Source organism: Clarias gariepinus, chromosome 22 (assembly GCF_024256425.1).
Source record: "Clarias gariepinus isolate MV-2021 ecotype Netherlands chromosome 22, CGAR_prim_01v2, whole genome shotgun sequence".
In the NCBI taxonomy this organism is placed as follows: domain Eukaryota; kingdom Metazoa; phylum Chordata; class Actinopteri; order Siluriformes; family Clariidae; genus Clarias; species Clarias gariepinus.
This window is the reverse complement of record NC_071121.1, coordinates 24,580,918-24,595,776: the sequence shown is the minus strand read 5'-3', so window position 1 is coordinate 24,595,776 and position 14,859 is coordinate 24,580,918. Positions and strand designations below refer to the sequence as shown.

Sequence of the window (14,859 nt, the reverse complement as noted above, 5' to 3'; positions counted from 1 at the left end):
TAGTACCTGGAGGAACCAAGCACGGGGAGAACAAGCAAACTCCATGAACACAGGCCTCGAGGCAGAACTCAGACAGAACCCGGAGGTGCAAGAAAACATGGCTAACCACTACGTCTCCATGCTGCCTCGGAAAATACTTTTTCTTCTCGTTTCCAGCCCTGAAATTAGCCCCGCCCACAACCAGAAGGGTGCTGTAGATCTAAGATTTCAGAGTTCCCCCCCTAAAATACAAATTTAAGATAGATTTAGGGGAAGGAAAAGGCTTGTGAATGTTCAATAGACAGCCAGCAGAGGGCGCCGAATGTTACAAACCGACCCTTTAAAGAGATGAAACCAGAGGTGGACAAATCAATAGCCTGATTCATGTTTGTTTTTCAGTTCGGAATCATGTAGGTTCAGTGTTCTGCTTTTATGAAAAGCATTTTGGCTTTCATGAAAAATTTCCCATGGATCTTAAGGTTCTAGTACTAGCTACCTATTCCTGAATTCCATTACTGATATGAACTGATTCAACTAGATTATCTTATGCATTTGCACGTGCAATCTTTTAAGAACATCACATATTGGCAGTGATGAAAGACTAATGAAATACATCATCAACAACAACAACAACACAGTAAAAAAAAAAACAGTTATAAAACTCTATTGCTATGACATTTAAACACGTACTGTATACAGCCGAAATCAAAACCCCAGCCAGTTCTCTTTGGCGCACACAAAATGCTAGAGACACAAAGACGATATGCTACATCATAGAAAATAAGGATTATGACTGCAGACTTCTCCGTGCAATTTTGTCTAATACATTTATATTACGTATTACGGTTCTGACGTAAATAACTGAGTTTGGGTTAAATTTTGTTAATTCCAATAATAAGCTTTTAACCCAAACAAACCACAAGGTCTCTAATAAAGCTATGATTTGTCCACCCCATGAAACGTTTCCCCTCTAATATCCTACGACCGATAGCAAAATCTACTGTTCACCGGGTTAAATATTGGCACCCCATCCTAAGAAATATATATATATTTATGATGATGTGGTGGTGTTTTTATTATTATTATTATTATTATTTAGTTGTTTTTGTTTAAGCATATTGCAGTTTTATTATTTTTTTGTTCCCGTCACACATTCATTTATTAAGATTTTAATTCTAAACTGAAATTTAAAAACATTTTTTTCCCCGTGTTGGTCTTAAAATATTGCAATAAAATAATATTTACAGTGTTTATTTAACACTAAACCTGAGAATATACAAATGGCATCTGGCTTTTACACATGAGAACATGCTGCACATCCGCAGCAATTTTGCTTTCTTTATTTAAATAAAAAATATTAGTATTAGTTTTATTATTTCTTGTTTTTGTGTTGTTTTTTTTTGTATGCAAACTATTTGTCTGTCATTGAATGTAGTGAATAACTATGGCCAGCAGATGATGCTATAGCACTGTGTGTGTGTGTGTGTGTGTGTGTGTGTGTGTGTGTGTGTGTGTGTGTGTGTGTGTGTTGGCCCTACAGCTCTTTGACAAGTATTAGTTGTTGCATTTCAACAGATCATCATAGACTCTCGTCTGACTCTCGTCTCACTTTCGTCTGACTCTCGTCTGACTCTCGTCTGACTTTTGTCTCTTGTGCCAATTCCACTGAATCAAGTTTAGAAATAAATGTAACAGAAAGTTGTGATGTGAATTGTAACAATATTCTTACCTCTTTATAAACTTAGATTTCATACACAAACATTTGACATTCTTAACCAAATATAAGAATTATTATATGCAGAATAATAGAACTAGAATTATTATTATAATACATTTTTATACTTAACAAGATATATATATATATATTTATATATGTTCATTTCATATTGATAATTTTCAATAACAAAAAATACAATAAGTACATAAATAATATTACAAATTCTATTAAATATGGAAAATAAAAAAAAGATTAAGACATGTCTAGGCCTACCCTTATCGTTCATGAAAACACCAATGTCCTCCAGTGTTTGACCTCTCTAGCCCTCCAGGCCTCCAGGTGGCACTGTATTTGAGAAACAGGCTCATTTTAAAGTGCAGTCTCTTTCAGGTCGTTGAGGTTTGGCATGCGTGAGCGTGACGTGCGGACGAAGCCGTGCCCGTTCTGGCCTGCTTTGGATGCCAGCTGCTCCGGGTATGGGTTTCCCTCCGCTCTTCCCAGAGCCGCTGAGTGCCATGTGGATTCCAGCTGACCGGCGTGAGGATAGGCGGCCTGGCGGGACATGGCCTGGGTCGATCCTCCAGTTCCTCCTCCTCCGACGTGGCTCCGTGACTCTACAAAGCTTCCTCCTTTGGAGTTGCCGTGGGGGAAACGCATGTCTGGTGTATTTGGTTTGCTGGAGGAGGAGGAGGCAGGGAGATGAAGAAGCTTGCGAAGAGACCTGAGAGGTTGGTTCTAAAGAAAACGACAAGGCAAATTTTGAAAAAAATATATAGATAGATATATATATTTATTGGTTGATTGGTTGGTTGATAGATTGACATATTAATAGATAAATGGAGCCTTGGAAAAATAAAGGAATTCATGTATGACTACATAACTGGATGAACATGACACCAGATGGGTAGATGGATGCATTAATAGAGAAGTGAATGGATTGACAGATTGATAAATATAAATGGATGACCTGATGAATGAAAGGCTGGATGGATGGATGGATGGATAGATGAATACATTGATGGGGTAATACATGGGTGAATGTATTGATAAATCTAAAAGGATAGATGTTTGGATAATACATAGAATGATGAATGTACGGGAAGAGGGCAGAATTAATGGATGGATAGATAATGTAGGTTATTAGATAGGTGGATGGTTGTGGTAATAGACGGGTGGAATGGATTGGCAAATGTAAATTGACTGATGGTTGGATAGACAGATGGATTCATGGCTAGAGATCCATATTGATGAATTGAATTATGGCTAAATAAATTAAGAATGGATGGTTGGAAGGATTGATAAATGGATAGATAGATGGAAGGATTGGTTAATAGATTGGATGGGTGGATAGATTAATGGATATAAATGAATGTATGAATAGCAGGATGGGTGGACTGATGGCTAGATAGAGTGATGAATGGATAGATTGATGGATGGGGGTACATTAATCCAGGTGGATTCCTAATCTTCTCGTATATGTACAATATATAAATTATGCATTGAGAAACATGAAACAGGAAAAACAGTATTTTTATCCAGTTTTCTCTTCTAATTTAGCTGATTTCAACCAAAAGCTTTCTTTGCCTGTTACATGACAGCTCCTTCCTCAAGGTACTTGCAATATAAACTTGAAATCTCCAGACAATAACGCAACTATATACATTAGGATCAGATTTCCCAATATGGGAATTGGTCATTGACGCAAATCTAATCCCACGATGGTAAAGAACGCTTTCCAGAATGGATCGCACAAACACTGCTAATCCAACCTCCTGAAAGCTGTTAGGGCTTTGAATCATAGGTAAACAGCCTCACTCTCTCATCTGAAGTACCTGAGAGTGGGATTCGGTTAGCCTCTCGGCCGGCCACTCGTCTCTGTCCTGCTCCTGTTCCCGATCTCGACTCCTCTCCCGGTCTCTGCTGCGTGTCCGGTGTCTTGTGCTGCTCTGCTGCCCAAAGCCCCGGGACGATTTCTGTACCACCACTTGATCTGGTCCCTCGTTCAGGACCTGAACAATAAGGGAAAAGTGTCAAGAACCCTGAGCCAGAGCCATGTCTTCTGAGATGCCACCAGGAGAAAGGACGCGCTGTCCGTCAGCTGGTCTAGTGAATGTCTAGGAGTTGTATCAGTTCCATATAGGAACGTTAAACATCTGGAGTGTGACTGTATCCCTGTCTATGCTGTCCAGCGAAGGGGAACACAACAGGACCACAACTGATTAGATATTATTTGGGTTTTGGAACGACAGGAGTAATGCTGGTACAGTGATATGTGTGAGGTGCAGGGGTTACGAAATAATTCATAGCCTCTGTGGAACTGAGAAACAGGCCATAGGTGTAACTATCTGACAAAGTACCGCATGGTGACTGATGTTGGCACTGGATCTTTTTTTCTTTTTTTTTTTTTAATGAGAAGGACGACATATAAATAGGCATGGTATCAAATCAATATCTGACACCAGTACTGGAACGGAAGCATCTCTATTCAGTAACATTTTTAACTCCAAAGTGATCTATATATTTCATGCATCAGATAATTTATAATTGCTGCATAAAATATATCACCCTTCCCATACAACCATTCTCTATTTATAGAATCCTAACAGACCTTCATGCTGACATAAGCAAAGTAAGTGAAATAACAATATCTTTTAATAAAGATATTGTTTCGGCGCTAGAGAAATGCAAATCAAACTGGTCCAAAATTACATTTAATCCCACTCTTTATACAGTATATGTTGTACCCGATCATTATCATCATCATCATCATCATCACCACGTGTCCCCATAAAGCACCAGATCTATGAGGTCTGTTAGTGTATAAAATGCTTTCTTGAAGATAACACTTTTTCGATTTTCGATCGTATTTACATATATGATGTTCAAATTCAATCAGGCAGTAGGCACACTGTATATACAGTATAGGAAAAATCTATTTAAGCCATATCACATGAGAAGGAGTGCTGCTGTGCTGAATATCAGAATGGCTGTGATGTATCCCTAAGCACGAGGGTGCATTCCAAACTACTGAAGATCTCTCAGCCGTGCTGATATCCAGTACAACAGCACAACCTTGAGTATGATATTGCTTTTCTACACCATGTGTTTTACACAGATTATGATTTGTTTGTTTATTTAATGAGTTCTTTAGCTCCACCAACACATATTCTTCTGCGACTGGTGAAACTAACTAACCACTGCGACTGCCAGAAAGTTGGTGTAATTAACAGGGGTGAAAGTAGTTTTAAATTCTTACCGGCACTGCGTAGGTGAGGAGAATAAACCACATTCCATCAGCTACGTTAACTTCTGGGTGTGGGGTTAAATGGCACTATATAGTGTGTATAATCCCTTGTTCCGCACACCAAGTAGTGCCCAGAGGTTAAGGAGGGATTTGGGATTCAGTCCCGGAATTCAGGTCTTGTTAGAAGTTAGGAGCTAGTAAGCTTTGTAGCTGATGTTAGCTACAAACAGAACAACATGAACGTTTTAGAGGTAATTCAGTTTGACAAAGAAGCAATTGCTACGTAGAAAAAAGGTTGTACAAAAGAACATAATTTTATTAGATGGGTTTCAAGCTAAAAGAACTTCTGAGACTGATTTTGAATGTGGGTTTTGGCAGGCAGCTGCTCTCTGCTCAGTATCCACGGACCATAAAGACCTACTTTCACCCATGCTATCACACCTGTGACACGGAGTGATACATATGCAGTAGTTAAACGGCCCAGTGCCGTTATAATCTATATCAGATTACTCGGTCAGAACTAACTGTTGTATAATATGCTTTAGACCTCTTTCATACTTTATTGTGCAATATGAATTGCAATACCACAGTACTGTCGCGTTCTCCATTCCGATTGGTCGGAAGGTAAGTCATTTTCTCTAACAGCAGGTCTGACAGCAGTTCCAGCTGTATTTCAAATAACAGTTTTTTTTTTCTAATGTGCTCGTTTTAATGTTATGCTCTCATTGCCATAGTAACAACCCATGGATTACACAATCTAAGACTAACAGCATTATTTTCCTTCTAAGAAAAATGTTTTAACGTTGATTTTGTGGAGTTTTCTCAGTCAGTACGAATATGGTAGGAGTGATAACAGGAACTAAGTTTATACCAACATTGATTAAAACTATAATCAGTAAGACGAGAGACCTCATGGATCAAGTGAACAGACATAAACACCTGTCATTATTACAGGACAAATGTGGATAAATAGTGTTAATCAAGCATGCAAGATTAGTGGTTAGTTGTGTTCGGCATATTAATGGGCATTTATACCATGGGCGTGGCCACTAGAGGGAGTACTCTCTCTGAGGAGTTATGTTTAAAGCTAGGCTTTGAGTTAGACAGAGGAAAAAGAGATTTCTTGATCACAGGACCCCTGGCTTCTCCAACATCCACCTGGAATACAAGAGGCACAAGACTGACAGTGGGACATAAAACACCAGTGTACACACACGAACATCCACACACAAACTCGCGTATGGGAATGGATACAAATACAGCCATATAAAATATGTCAATGTACAACACACAACACAACGGCATGCTAGGAGTCAAGACTGACCGCTTGAGATTTCTTCTTCTTCTTCTTTATTGCTCTGAAAAAGCCTTGCTTCTCCTTCTCTTTGACTGGTTCTGGAGCACCCAAATCGAGTGCCTCGGGCCCTGTCCTGATAAAAAAAAAAAAAACAACAACATCCAACCCGAAGATGTTACTAATCCGATAACGCGACTCTGTGTATCATGTGGTAGAGCACAACAAAGAGCTGAATGCTTGAAAGTTGAAAGCTTCATATAATCTGCATAGACCAGCAAAAAACATTGTTAACTTGTGCGTTAAAAAAAGCAAGTATTGCAGTGTGTTGAAGCTCACCAGGGGTCATAGGTAGGTTGACGTTTGGTGTGGCTGCCGCTCTCCATGTTCACCCCTGAGCTCATATTCTGCCCGCTGCCCTCATGGAAAGTGTTATCTGGTCTAGGAGATGGCACTACGACCGAATCCCACACAATAAATAATTTTAAAAAGGAAAGTTAAAGAAAATTATAAGTGCATGATCGTGTGTGAGCTCACGCTGACCTCTGTAGAAACTGCCGACTCGACGTGGCATCGAGTCACTGTAGACCATGCGGTTCTCTTTGGAAGATCCTCCGTCCTCTGGATGCTGCTCGTGATACATGGCTGCCTGCAACACACCACGAGAGCGGATTGTCCTGATTGGATATTATGTGAAATGTTTGCGTAAAGAATCACAAGCAGGACTCCAGCGGTAAATGAGGTGCTTTGAGAATTCGAAAACAAATTAGAAATAATTTGCCAAATTAGCAAAAACCAGCATGCCCACACTTATTAGCAAGATTTGTACACATGCATGAGGAATATCAAATTGAAAATGATATGCAACTGACCCTGAGGTCATCAGGGGTATCATCACGGCTGCTGGAGCTGCCCACGTGCCTGGGTAGCGTGCGGTGCTGAAGCTGTGGCGAGAGCATCTGGAGGCTGCTGGCACGGGTGGGAGCACTCTGCCCAAGGGCCAGGCCTACATCCACTCCGTGTGGTCGACTACGCTCCCGTCGCACATACATGGAATGCCTGTGGGGGCGCTGTTGTGATGAAAAAGGGCTAGTGTAGCCCAGACCATAGGGGAAGTCACGAGTTCCTCCTCCAGGATCCAGAGTTTCTGTAGCTTTGGCCTCGTCCTGTTGGCCCTTGTGACGTGTTGATGAGCGGCGAAGTGTCGAGTCCACCATGCCGGTTTGACGCTCGGACTTGGCACGCCCTCCAGGACTGTGACGCAAAGCAGGGCTACCGGGTGCCCCCAGGTTTAGGTTGGCATTTAGGTCCAGACAGCTAGAAGGGAAATATCGTGAGGGCACGGGTGCATCGTCTTGGAGAAGGCGTGGATCGCTCAAGTTACTAATAGACTTGGCATCAGTCAGTGCGCCATGGCTCTTGGACAAACTCATAAAAGACGAAGAACTTTTACTGCTCGAATTCAAAGGCATTGGCTCACCGTGGCGTACATGCTTCTCCCGTTCTCCCTGCAGCGTATTATTCTTGCCCTCCACAAACGAGTGGCGGTTGTGGGTCCGCGAGGGATTGGATTTGAGGTATTTGGCACCAGGGCCATCAGACGCTTTGGGCAAGTCGAAGTCCAGGTCGGAGACTTTACCTCGCGCCTTTTTGGGGCTGAGCGAGGCCAGGTCTTTGCCGCAAGATGCTGAGCGGTTGAGGGGTTGAGGGGAATGGAAAGACTTGGCATGCAGTGTGGGGCTCAAGCTGCTAGACGCAGGTACGGCACCATTTAAGAATGATTCGGCGCTCTGTGGGTGCAGCTCAGCCTGATTATGACGGGGTAGGCTAGAACAGTCCCGGCTGTTGGAACGATGGTGTCCTGAGCTCTTACTACCATGACTCCTTAAACAGAGAAGAAGCAGAGGATATGTTACCATGAGAAAGCATAATAAGTGTCCAAAATTATTTCATCATACTGATATAGATAATCAGGCAATTAATTATGTTTTAATGCAGGGTAAAGAATTTTATTTTTATATAAACAGCATCAAATGTTCTCTTATACTTGACATGTATAAGACAGAGTGAGCTTACTCCTCCTGACCTGTTGAGGGGGGTGTTATCGTGGTGGGGTTTTCTCTTGGAGGAGCGGATGGGCGTAGGGGTCGGGGGGCCGGGTCGGTCGGTCTGCCGCTGACTCTGGAATACGTGGTGGTTCAGACTCTGCTCTGTCAGGAAACGCTCATTTGGGTTCAAAAGCAGCAGGTTCTGAAACAACAGTTACACTAAGAGTAAGCAAGTGATCTGAGAAACTTTTAAATGACTAGTATTTACCCCAAATGGATCTTCATTAGGAATGAGTCTCCAGTGTCAGAGGTCAAGCTGTACCCTTATGTTTGACACCAAAGGGCAAGGATTTACTGTTTAAAGCACTCATAAAGCACTCATAATGTATGGGATAACATGACCTCATCCTGGCCTCATCCAGGACGGTGACGAGTCTGCATACAAAAGTCAGGTTGAGCAGCTGGCTGTCTGGTGCAGTTACAACAACCTAGAGCCGAACACGCTCAAAACAGTGGAGATGATTTTGGACTTCAGGAGGAACCCACCTGCACTTCCCCCACTCACCATCATGAACAGCACTGTGACAGCAGTGGAGTCATTCCGGTTCCTGGGCACGACCATCTCTCAGGACCTGAAGTGGGACATTCACATTGACTCCATTGTTAAAAAGGCCCACCAGAGGTTGTATTTCCTTTGCCAGCTGAAGAAATTCAACGTGCCACAGGAGCTGCTCACACAGTTATACTCAGCCGTCATTAAATCCGTCCTGTGCACTTCAAGAACTGTCTGGTTTGGCTCAGCTCCGAAAGCAGCCATCAGAAGTCTACAAAAGATGGTTCGGACTGCTGAAAGAATTATTGGCACTCGCCTGCCCACGCTGCAAGAACTATATACATCCAGAGTGAGGAAAAGGGCTCAGAATATCACTTTGGACCCCTCACACCCAAGCCACCTTCTATTTGAACTTTTGCCGTCGGGTCGACGTTATAAAGCACCAGAACACTAGGACAGTCAGGCACAAAATCAGTTTTTTCCCCCCAGGCAATCTACCTCATGAACAGTTAAACATCATTATAACTGTCAATAAATATATGTGCAATATTGTGTACAATACCACAGTGCAATATACTGTATAATACCACAGATTTCAGATATTTATGTAACTTATTTAAAAGTATCTCACACCCTACTCCATTTAATGTCAACCTTTTTTTTTTTTGCCGTGCTGTTTTGTCTTATCATTTGTTTTTTGTTCTGAAAGCTCTGTCATTAAAACTAATTCCTTGAACGTGCAAGTGTACTTGGCAATAAAACTCTTTCTGATTCTGAAGTATAAATGCATCACACAATGTTAATAAAAGTGAAGACAAAAGAAATCTGGTAGTTGCTTGTATCCAACTTGCACTGCTGTTTTAAAGCTTCTGCTGTTGCTGCAAATTGCCATTTGGCCCTCTGCAGGAATTTTTAATGTTCCAGTTAAAAACAGACACACAGACAAACCCACACAGCCTCCCCTGATTTAGCTCATAAGAGTTTACTACCGCACATCGACATCGCACACGTTAAGGGAAAGCGCTGGTCTCAAAACATTGTATTCCGAATCTGCTCCCGCTGCCAAAGTGAAACCGATGATCCGGGTGTTGCTGGGTGTACGCTCTGATTGGTATGCCCGCTCAAGTTTAAGGTTATGTCATAATATTGAACGAGAGCTCATCAAAATGCACGCAAACCGAAAACGCTAGAGTGTGAATACGATTAGCATACGATCAGCATATTAATAACCACCTCATCTTTAGCTAAATAAGCGATGTTAATATGAATCATCATAATTATCATAAATGTGGAACAGCTTACTGGATGCTCAATGGAATGAAGCTCATCTAAGGGAGCCTAAGGAGATTCTGCAGGGTTCTCGCACGCTCCCTATCGTTTTGGTTCTATAAAAGAGTATCTGTAAACACTTTGTATCTGGGAACGGATATAGCCAAAAAACTCTAACTTTGTTATGTTAGCAAATACTTTCTAATGCATCCTTTTAGGAAAAACTTTTTTTTACCGCAAACTTACTTGATCAGCCTCAGAGATGTGGTTGGTTTTTTACAAGCGCTGCAAGGCTAGTGAAGCTTAAATGTAGTGTTTTCATAAAATCGCCAAATCTTTACTCACTCACTGTTTATACTGCTTTATTCTATATAAAAGGTTGCGGGGAACTTGAAGCCTATCCCACCAGACTAAGGGAATGAGGCGGGTTGCATTCCGATGGGGTGCCAATCTATCACACACTTACACGCTTATTCGTGCTACACATACTATGGGTAATTTGGTCTTTGAGCAATTAGCCTAATCTGCATGTCTTTGGACTGTGGGAGGAAACCAGAGTACCCAGAGGAAACCCATCAAACACGGGGAGAACATGCAAACTCCATGCACACAGATCTTTAGGCGGGAATCGAAGCCTGGAGGTGCAACTCGACTGTGCTAATCACTAAGTCACCGTGCTGCCTTTTTGAGTTTAGTTTCTGCAAATTGCCAAGAGTAGTTAACAAATATTTCACGGTTTTTCATTACCAACTTAAGGGTGTTGAACAATATTATATTGATATTAATAAAAAAGAAAAGAAAAAGATTTATCCAAGATGGCTGTCCTGTGTAAAAGTGCGGCACTGTAGTTAACCAGATCTAATGTCAGACACGGAGTTCATGTCTGATTAAAATTGTTCCTCTTTGGCCTGATATAAAAGCTGATATAAAAGGCTTGAAAAGTTTTCTGCACGAGTGTTTGCAGCACTGACTGTTGCATTTTTCTTTTTATCCTTCTCGTTGCTAAACTGCCTTTTGAGATTCGTAAATGGTGAAGGCCACGCAAACCGCCTCGCTCTCGCTGCCTGTAAAAAGTGACATTGTTTATGGTGGTGACCTTTCAGCAAGCTGATGATACAGGACAGGTATAAAATCGTCAGAGAGAGAAAAGAGCAGAGAGAAAAAGGAGGAACACAAAAGGTGAAGAAAAATGTGCATTTACTGGCATGAAACAAGGGAAATACCCTCATCTAGTACATTACACTCTAATATTTGTTATATGACCACGAGACGTCTAAGTAGGAGAGTAAGGCTCAGTGCCTGTCAGTCAAATAAAGGAGGTGTGGCCTGTCTATTATTCATAGTAAAGGAGGTAAAGGATGTGTGCCTATCAATCGCAATAAGAAGATGTGGCTTGTGTGTCACTTAAAGTGAAAGAGGTGTGTGTGACCTGTTTATCTGGCACAGTACAGGACAGTACAGTGGCCTATTTATCAATTACCGTGCAGGGGTGTGGCTTATTTATAAGTTATAATGCAGAGGTATGGTCTATTATATTATACCGTGCAGGAGGTGTGGCCTATTTATCAATCAGAGTGCCGGAGGTGTTGCCTAATTATAAGTTACAGTGCAGGGGTGTGGCCTATTTATCAATCATAATGCAGGAGGTGTTGCCTATTTATAAGTTACAATACAGGGGTGTGGCTTATTTATCCTATAAAGTGCAGGAGGTGTGGCCTATTTATCAGTTTCAGTGATGGAGGTATTGCCTATTTATAAGTTACAATGCAGGGGTGTGGCCTATTTATCTTACACAGCGCAGAAGGTGTGGCCTATTTATCAGTTTCAGTGATGGAGGTGTGGCCTATTTATCCAGTTACAATAAAGGGTGTGTGGTCTATTCAAAAGTTACAGTGAAGGACACATGGCCTAATTATCAATTACAGTAAATGAAGTGTGGCCTAGTTATCAGTTACAGTGAAGGAGGTGTGGCCTAGTTATTAGTTTCAGTGTAGGAGGCGTGGCCTAGTTATCAGTTTCAGTGAAGGAGGTGTGGCCTAGTTATCAGTTACAGTGTAGGAGGTGTGGCCTATTTATCAGTTACAGTGTAGGAGGTGTGGCCTATTTATCAGTTACAGTGTAGGAGGTGTGGCCTATTTATCAGTTACAGTATAGGAGGTGTGGCCTATTTATTATTCACAGTGATGGAGGTGTGGCCTATATATCTCACACAGTACAGGAGGTGTGGCCTATTTATCAGTTACAGGGAAAGACGCATGTGTGTGTCAATTAAAGTGAAGGAGGTGTGGCCAGTCTATCAGTCACAGTGTAGGAGGTGTGGCCTGTGTGTATCTACTGAAGGTCAGCGGTAGCATTACTACATTAACATGGGATGCAAATATCATTCTAAGCACAATGATAGAGCCGTTGATAAAACTTGACAGTTTGAACGTTCCCAGAAGTTCGGTAAGCATCATTAAAAATGCAGTTAAAGTAAACTGGTCTGCTTCATCGCTACATGACAGAGTGAATTCTAGCAAATGAAATAATAAAACGAGCCAGGCCTAAGATGCTTAGATGAGCTGCCAAGGTGCTGCACAAGCAAGCAGTGAGTCATCAGCAGGAGGAAACAGGCACTGCTGCCCACATGGCTTGACAGCAAACACACTGCTCACGCACACACGCACGCACACACACACACATACACACACACGTATACACACAGAGGCACAAGCAAGCCCACATTCAGATAAGCATCATTTTACATGTAAAACACTGTGACCCTCTTACTTTAATTTCCTCACTTCATCCTTTTTATACAGAACCAGGACAGATCTGGCAGTCAGAATCAGTGTTCCATTACGCAATGAGCTGATCTGGGCTCTGTGCCTGACAGTCCCAGTGAAGGAAGGTGTGGCGTGATGCTTCTCCAAGCACACACACACACACACACACACACACACACACACACACATACACATATATACACGGTTCACTGCTCTGGTGAGTCTTACCTTCATTAGGTCCAGCATGGGGCCGTTGATGATGCCAAGGTATCTCCTCTCCAGAGTCTGCGGGTGGCTCACTGTAGGGAACTACATATGGGAGAAGAGGAAATGAGATTACACACAAATGCACACACATATACACACACACAGTTCTGTACAGTGAGCACGAAACAGTGTGGGCAGTGGTGTAAATTTGTAAAAAGCCTGTAATAGCAGTTTCCATCCATCTAATCACAAATCATATTCTTTATTGAGACAATAATTAGGATGCTTATGGAAATTATGCCTCATTCTGCCTTTAAATGTCCCATATTTTACCTTTTTTTCTTTAAACATGCTAAAACAGGTCTCAGCGCTCTGGATGTGCTGAAATACCCCTCAGATAATGCATTTTAAAAATTCCTTTATGACACTCCTCCTTCAAATGCACCATTTCAGTGTCTATGTAAATGATCCACTGCTTAAAAACGCCCCTCTAGAGAACAGCAAAGCTGAGCCACCAGCTGAGGTTACATAAGTAGAAAAAAATCTAATTGACCTGTTTAAACACTGGGCATGGAAAAAAAAAATGACAAAGCAGGAACTATTTTCTCAGGTATTTAAAAGGTGAATTTTGCATACAGTAGTAGATGCCCTCTAATTGTGTATAACGTTAGTTTTAGTGAGCTTTAGTTATGCAATTAAGAAGAAAGACCGCGCACACTATGAATTCCATTCCAGAGTAACAGCTGGATAAATAGAAATGAATGGAGCTCCTGCTGACATAACTTTTTATTTTATTTAATAAGGCACAGGGCATAGTGGTCAGCACCTCCAGGGTCGAGGGTTTGATTCCCGCCTCGGGTCTGTGTGTGTGGAGTTTGCATGTTCTCCCCGTGCTTGGTGGGTGTTTTATAGGTACTCCAGGTTTCCTCCCACAGTCCAAAGACATGCAGATTAGGCTAATTGGCGTTATACAATTAGCCTTAGTGTGAGTGTGTGTGCCCTACCATGGATTGGCACCCTGTCCAGTGTGTACCCCGCCTATCCCAAGAGACTTAGGGCATGAGCAAGGGTACACACTGGACAGGGTGCCAATCCATCACAGGGCACACACACACTCACTCACACTAAGGGCAATTTAGATACGTGTTACAGAAGATGAATAAATGAATGAATAAATCCACAGGATTAATTATATTCAACATCTATATGAATAAGAACTGGGTGGTAGGGCGGGTAACACTGACACCTCACCGCTCCAGACCTGATTTCTGTGTTTGTTCTCGCATGTGGGCTTCCTCTGGGTTCTTTGTTTTTCTTACACATTCCTAAAACTCTAGCTTCAATTGATTATATCCTATCAGGGTGTATTCCTATCTCCCATTTCCCCCGCTCATTTAGTCGAATCCAATTCCCACCTGTCACTAGGGGGCTCCCCAATTAAAATTAACTACTACAGTACTACCAGTTAGGGAGGAAGACTATAAAGCGTCTTCTCTGAACCATGTGATGCCAACCGACCGCATCTTGACTACGATTGGCTGTAAAGCGGTTATTGAAGTGCCTCCCATCCCACCCCGCCGAGAGAACTCGGCCAATCAGCTCCCTCTATGCCGTCCAGCTGCGAGAGGCTGTAGCATCACTTGGGAATCAATCTAGCAACCAGATGACAGGCCAAGAGCTTTACCACTGCGCCACTTGGGGGCATGACTTTTGTGCTTGCAAATGTTTTTAAAAATTTTTTTATCATTATATTGGTGTGCCATGTGTCCAGGCAAATCTATTA

The 14,859-nt window shown here is 42.0% G+C and overlaps 1 protein-coding gene across 3 annotated transcripts in view; it reads right to left on the bottom strand.

Moving 5' to 3' along the window:
* Window positions 1-213: 213 nt before the first annotated feature.
* Window positions 214-14,859, bottom strand: part of LOC128510392 (cyclin-dependent kinase-like 5) — an 83,516-nt gene continuing 68,870 nt past the window's right edge. For 2 of the 3 annotated variants that reach the window (XM_053482645.1, XM_053482648.1), the window contains 9 exons: window positions 13,098-13,178; window positions 8,321-8,484; window positions 7,107-8,118; window positions 6,778-6,883; window positions 6,574-6,688; window positions 6,265-6,370; window positions 5,976-6,098; window positions 3,529-3,705; window positions 214-2,431 (listed from right to left, as the gene is read on the bottom strand). In XM_053482645.1, the coding sequence (XP_053338620.1) occupies window positions 2,066-2,431; window positions 3,529-3,705; window positions 5,976-6,098; window positions 6,265-6,370; window positions 6,574-6,688; window positions 6,778-6,883; window positions 7,107-8,118; window positions 8,321-8,484; window positions 13,098-13,178 (2,250 nt within the window). In that variant the 3' untranslated portion in view covers window positions 214-2,065. The remainder of the gene's footprint in view (window positions 2,432-3,528; window positions 3,706-5,975; window positions 6,099-6,264; window positions 6,371-6,573; window positions 6,689-6,777; window positions 6,884-7,106; window positions 8,119-8,320; window positions 8,485-13,097; window positions 13,179-14,859) is intronic. The other variant, XM_053482647.1, reaches the window with a different exon arrangement.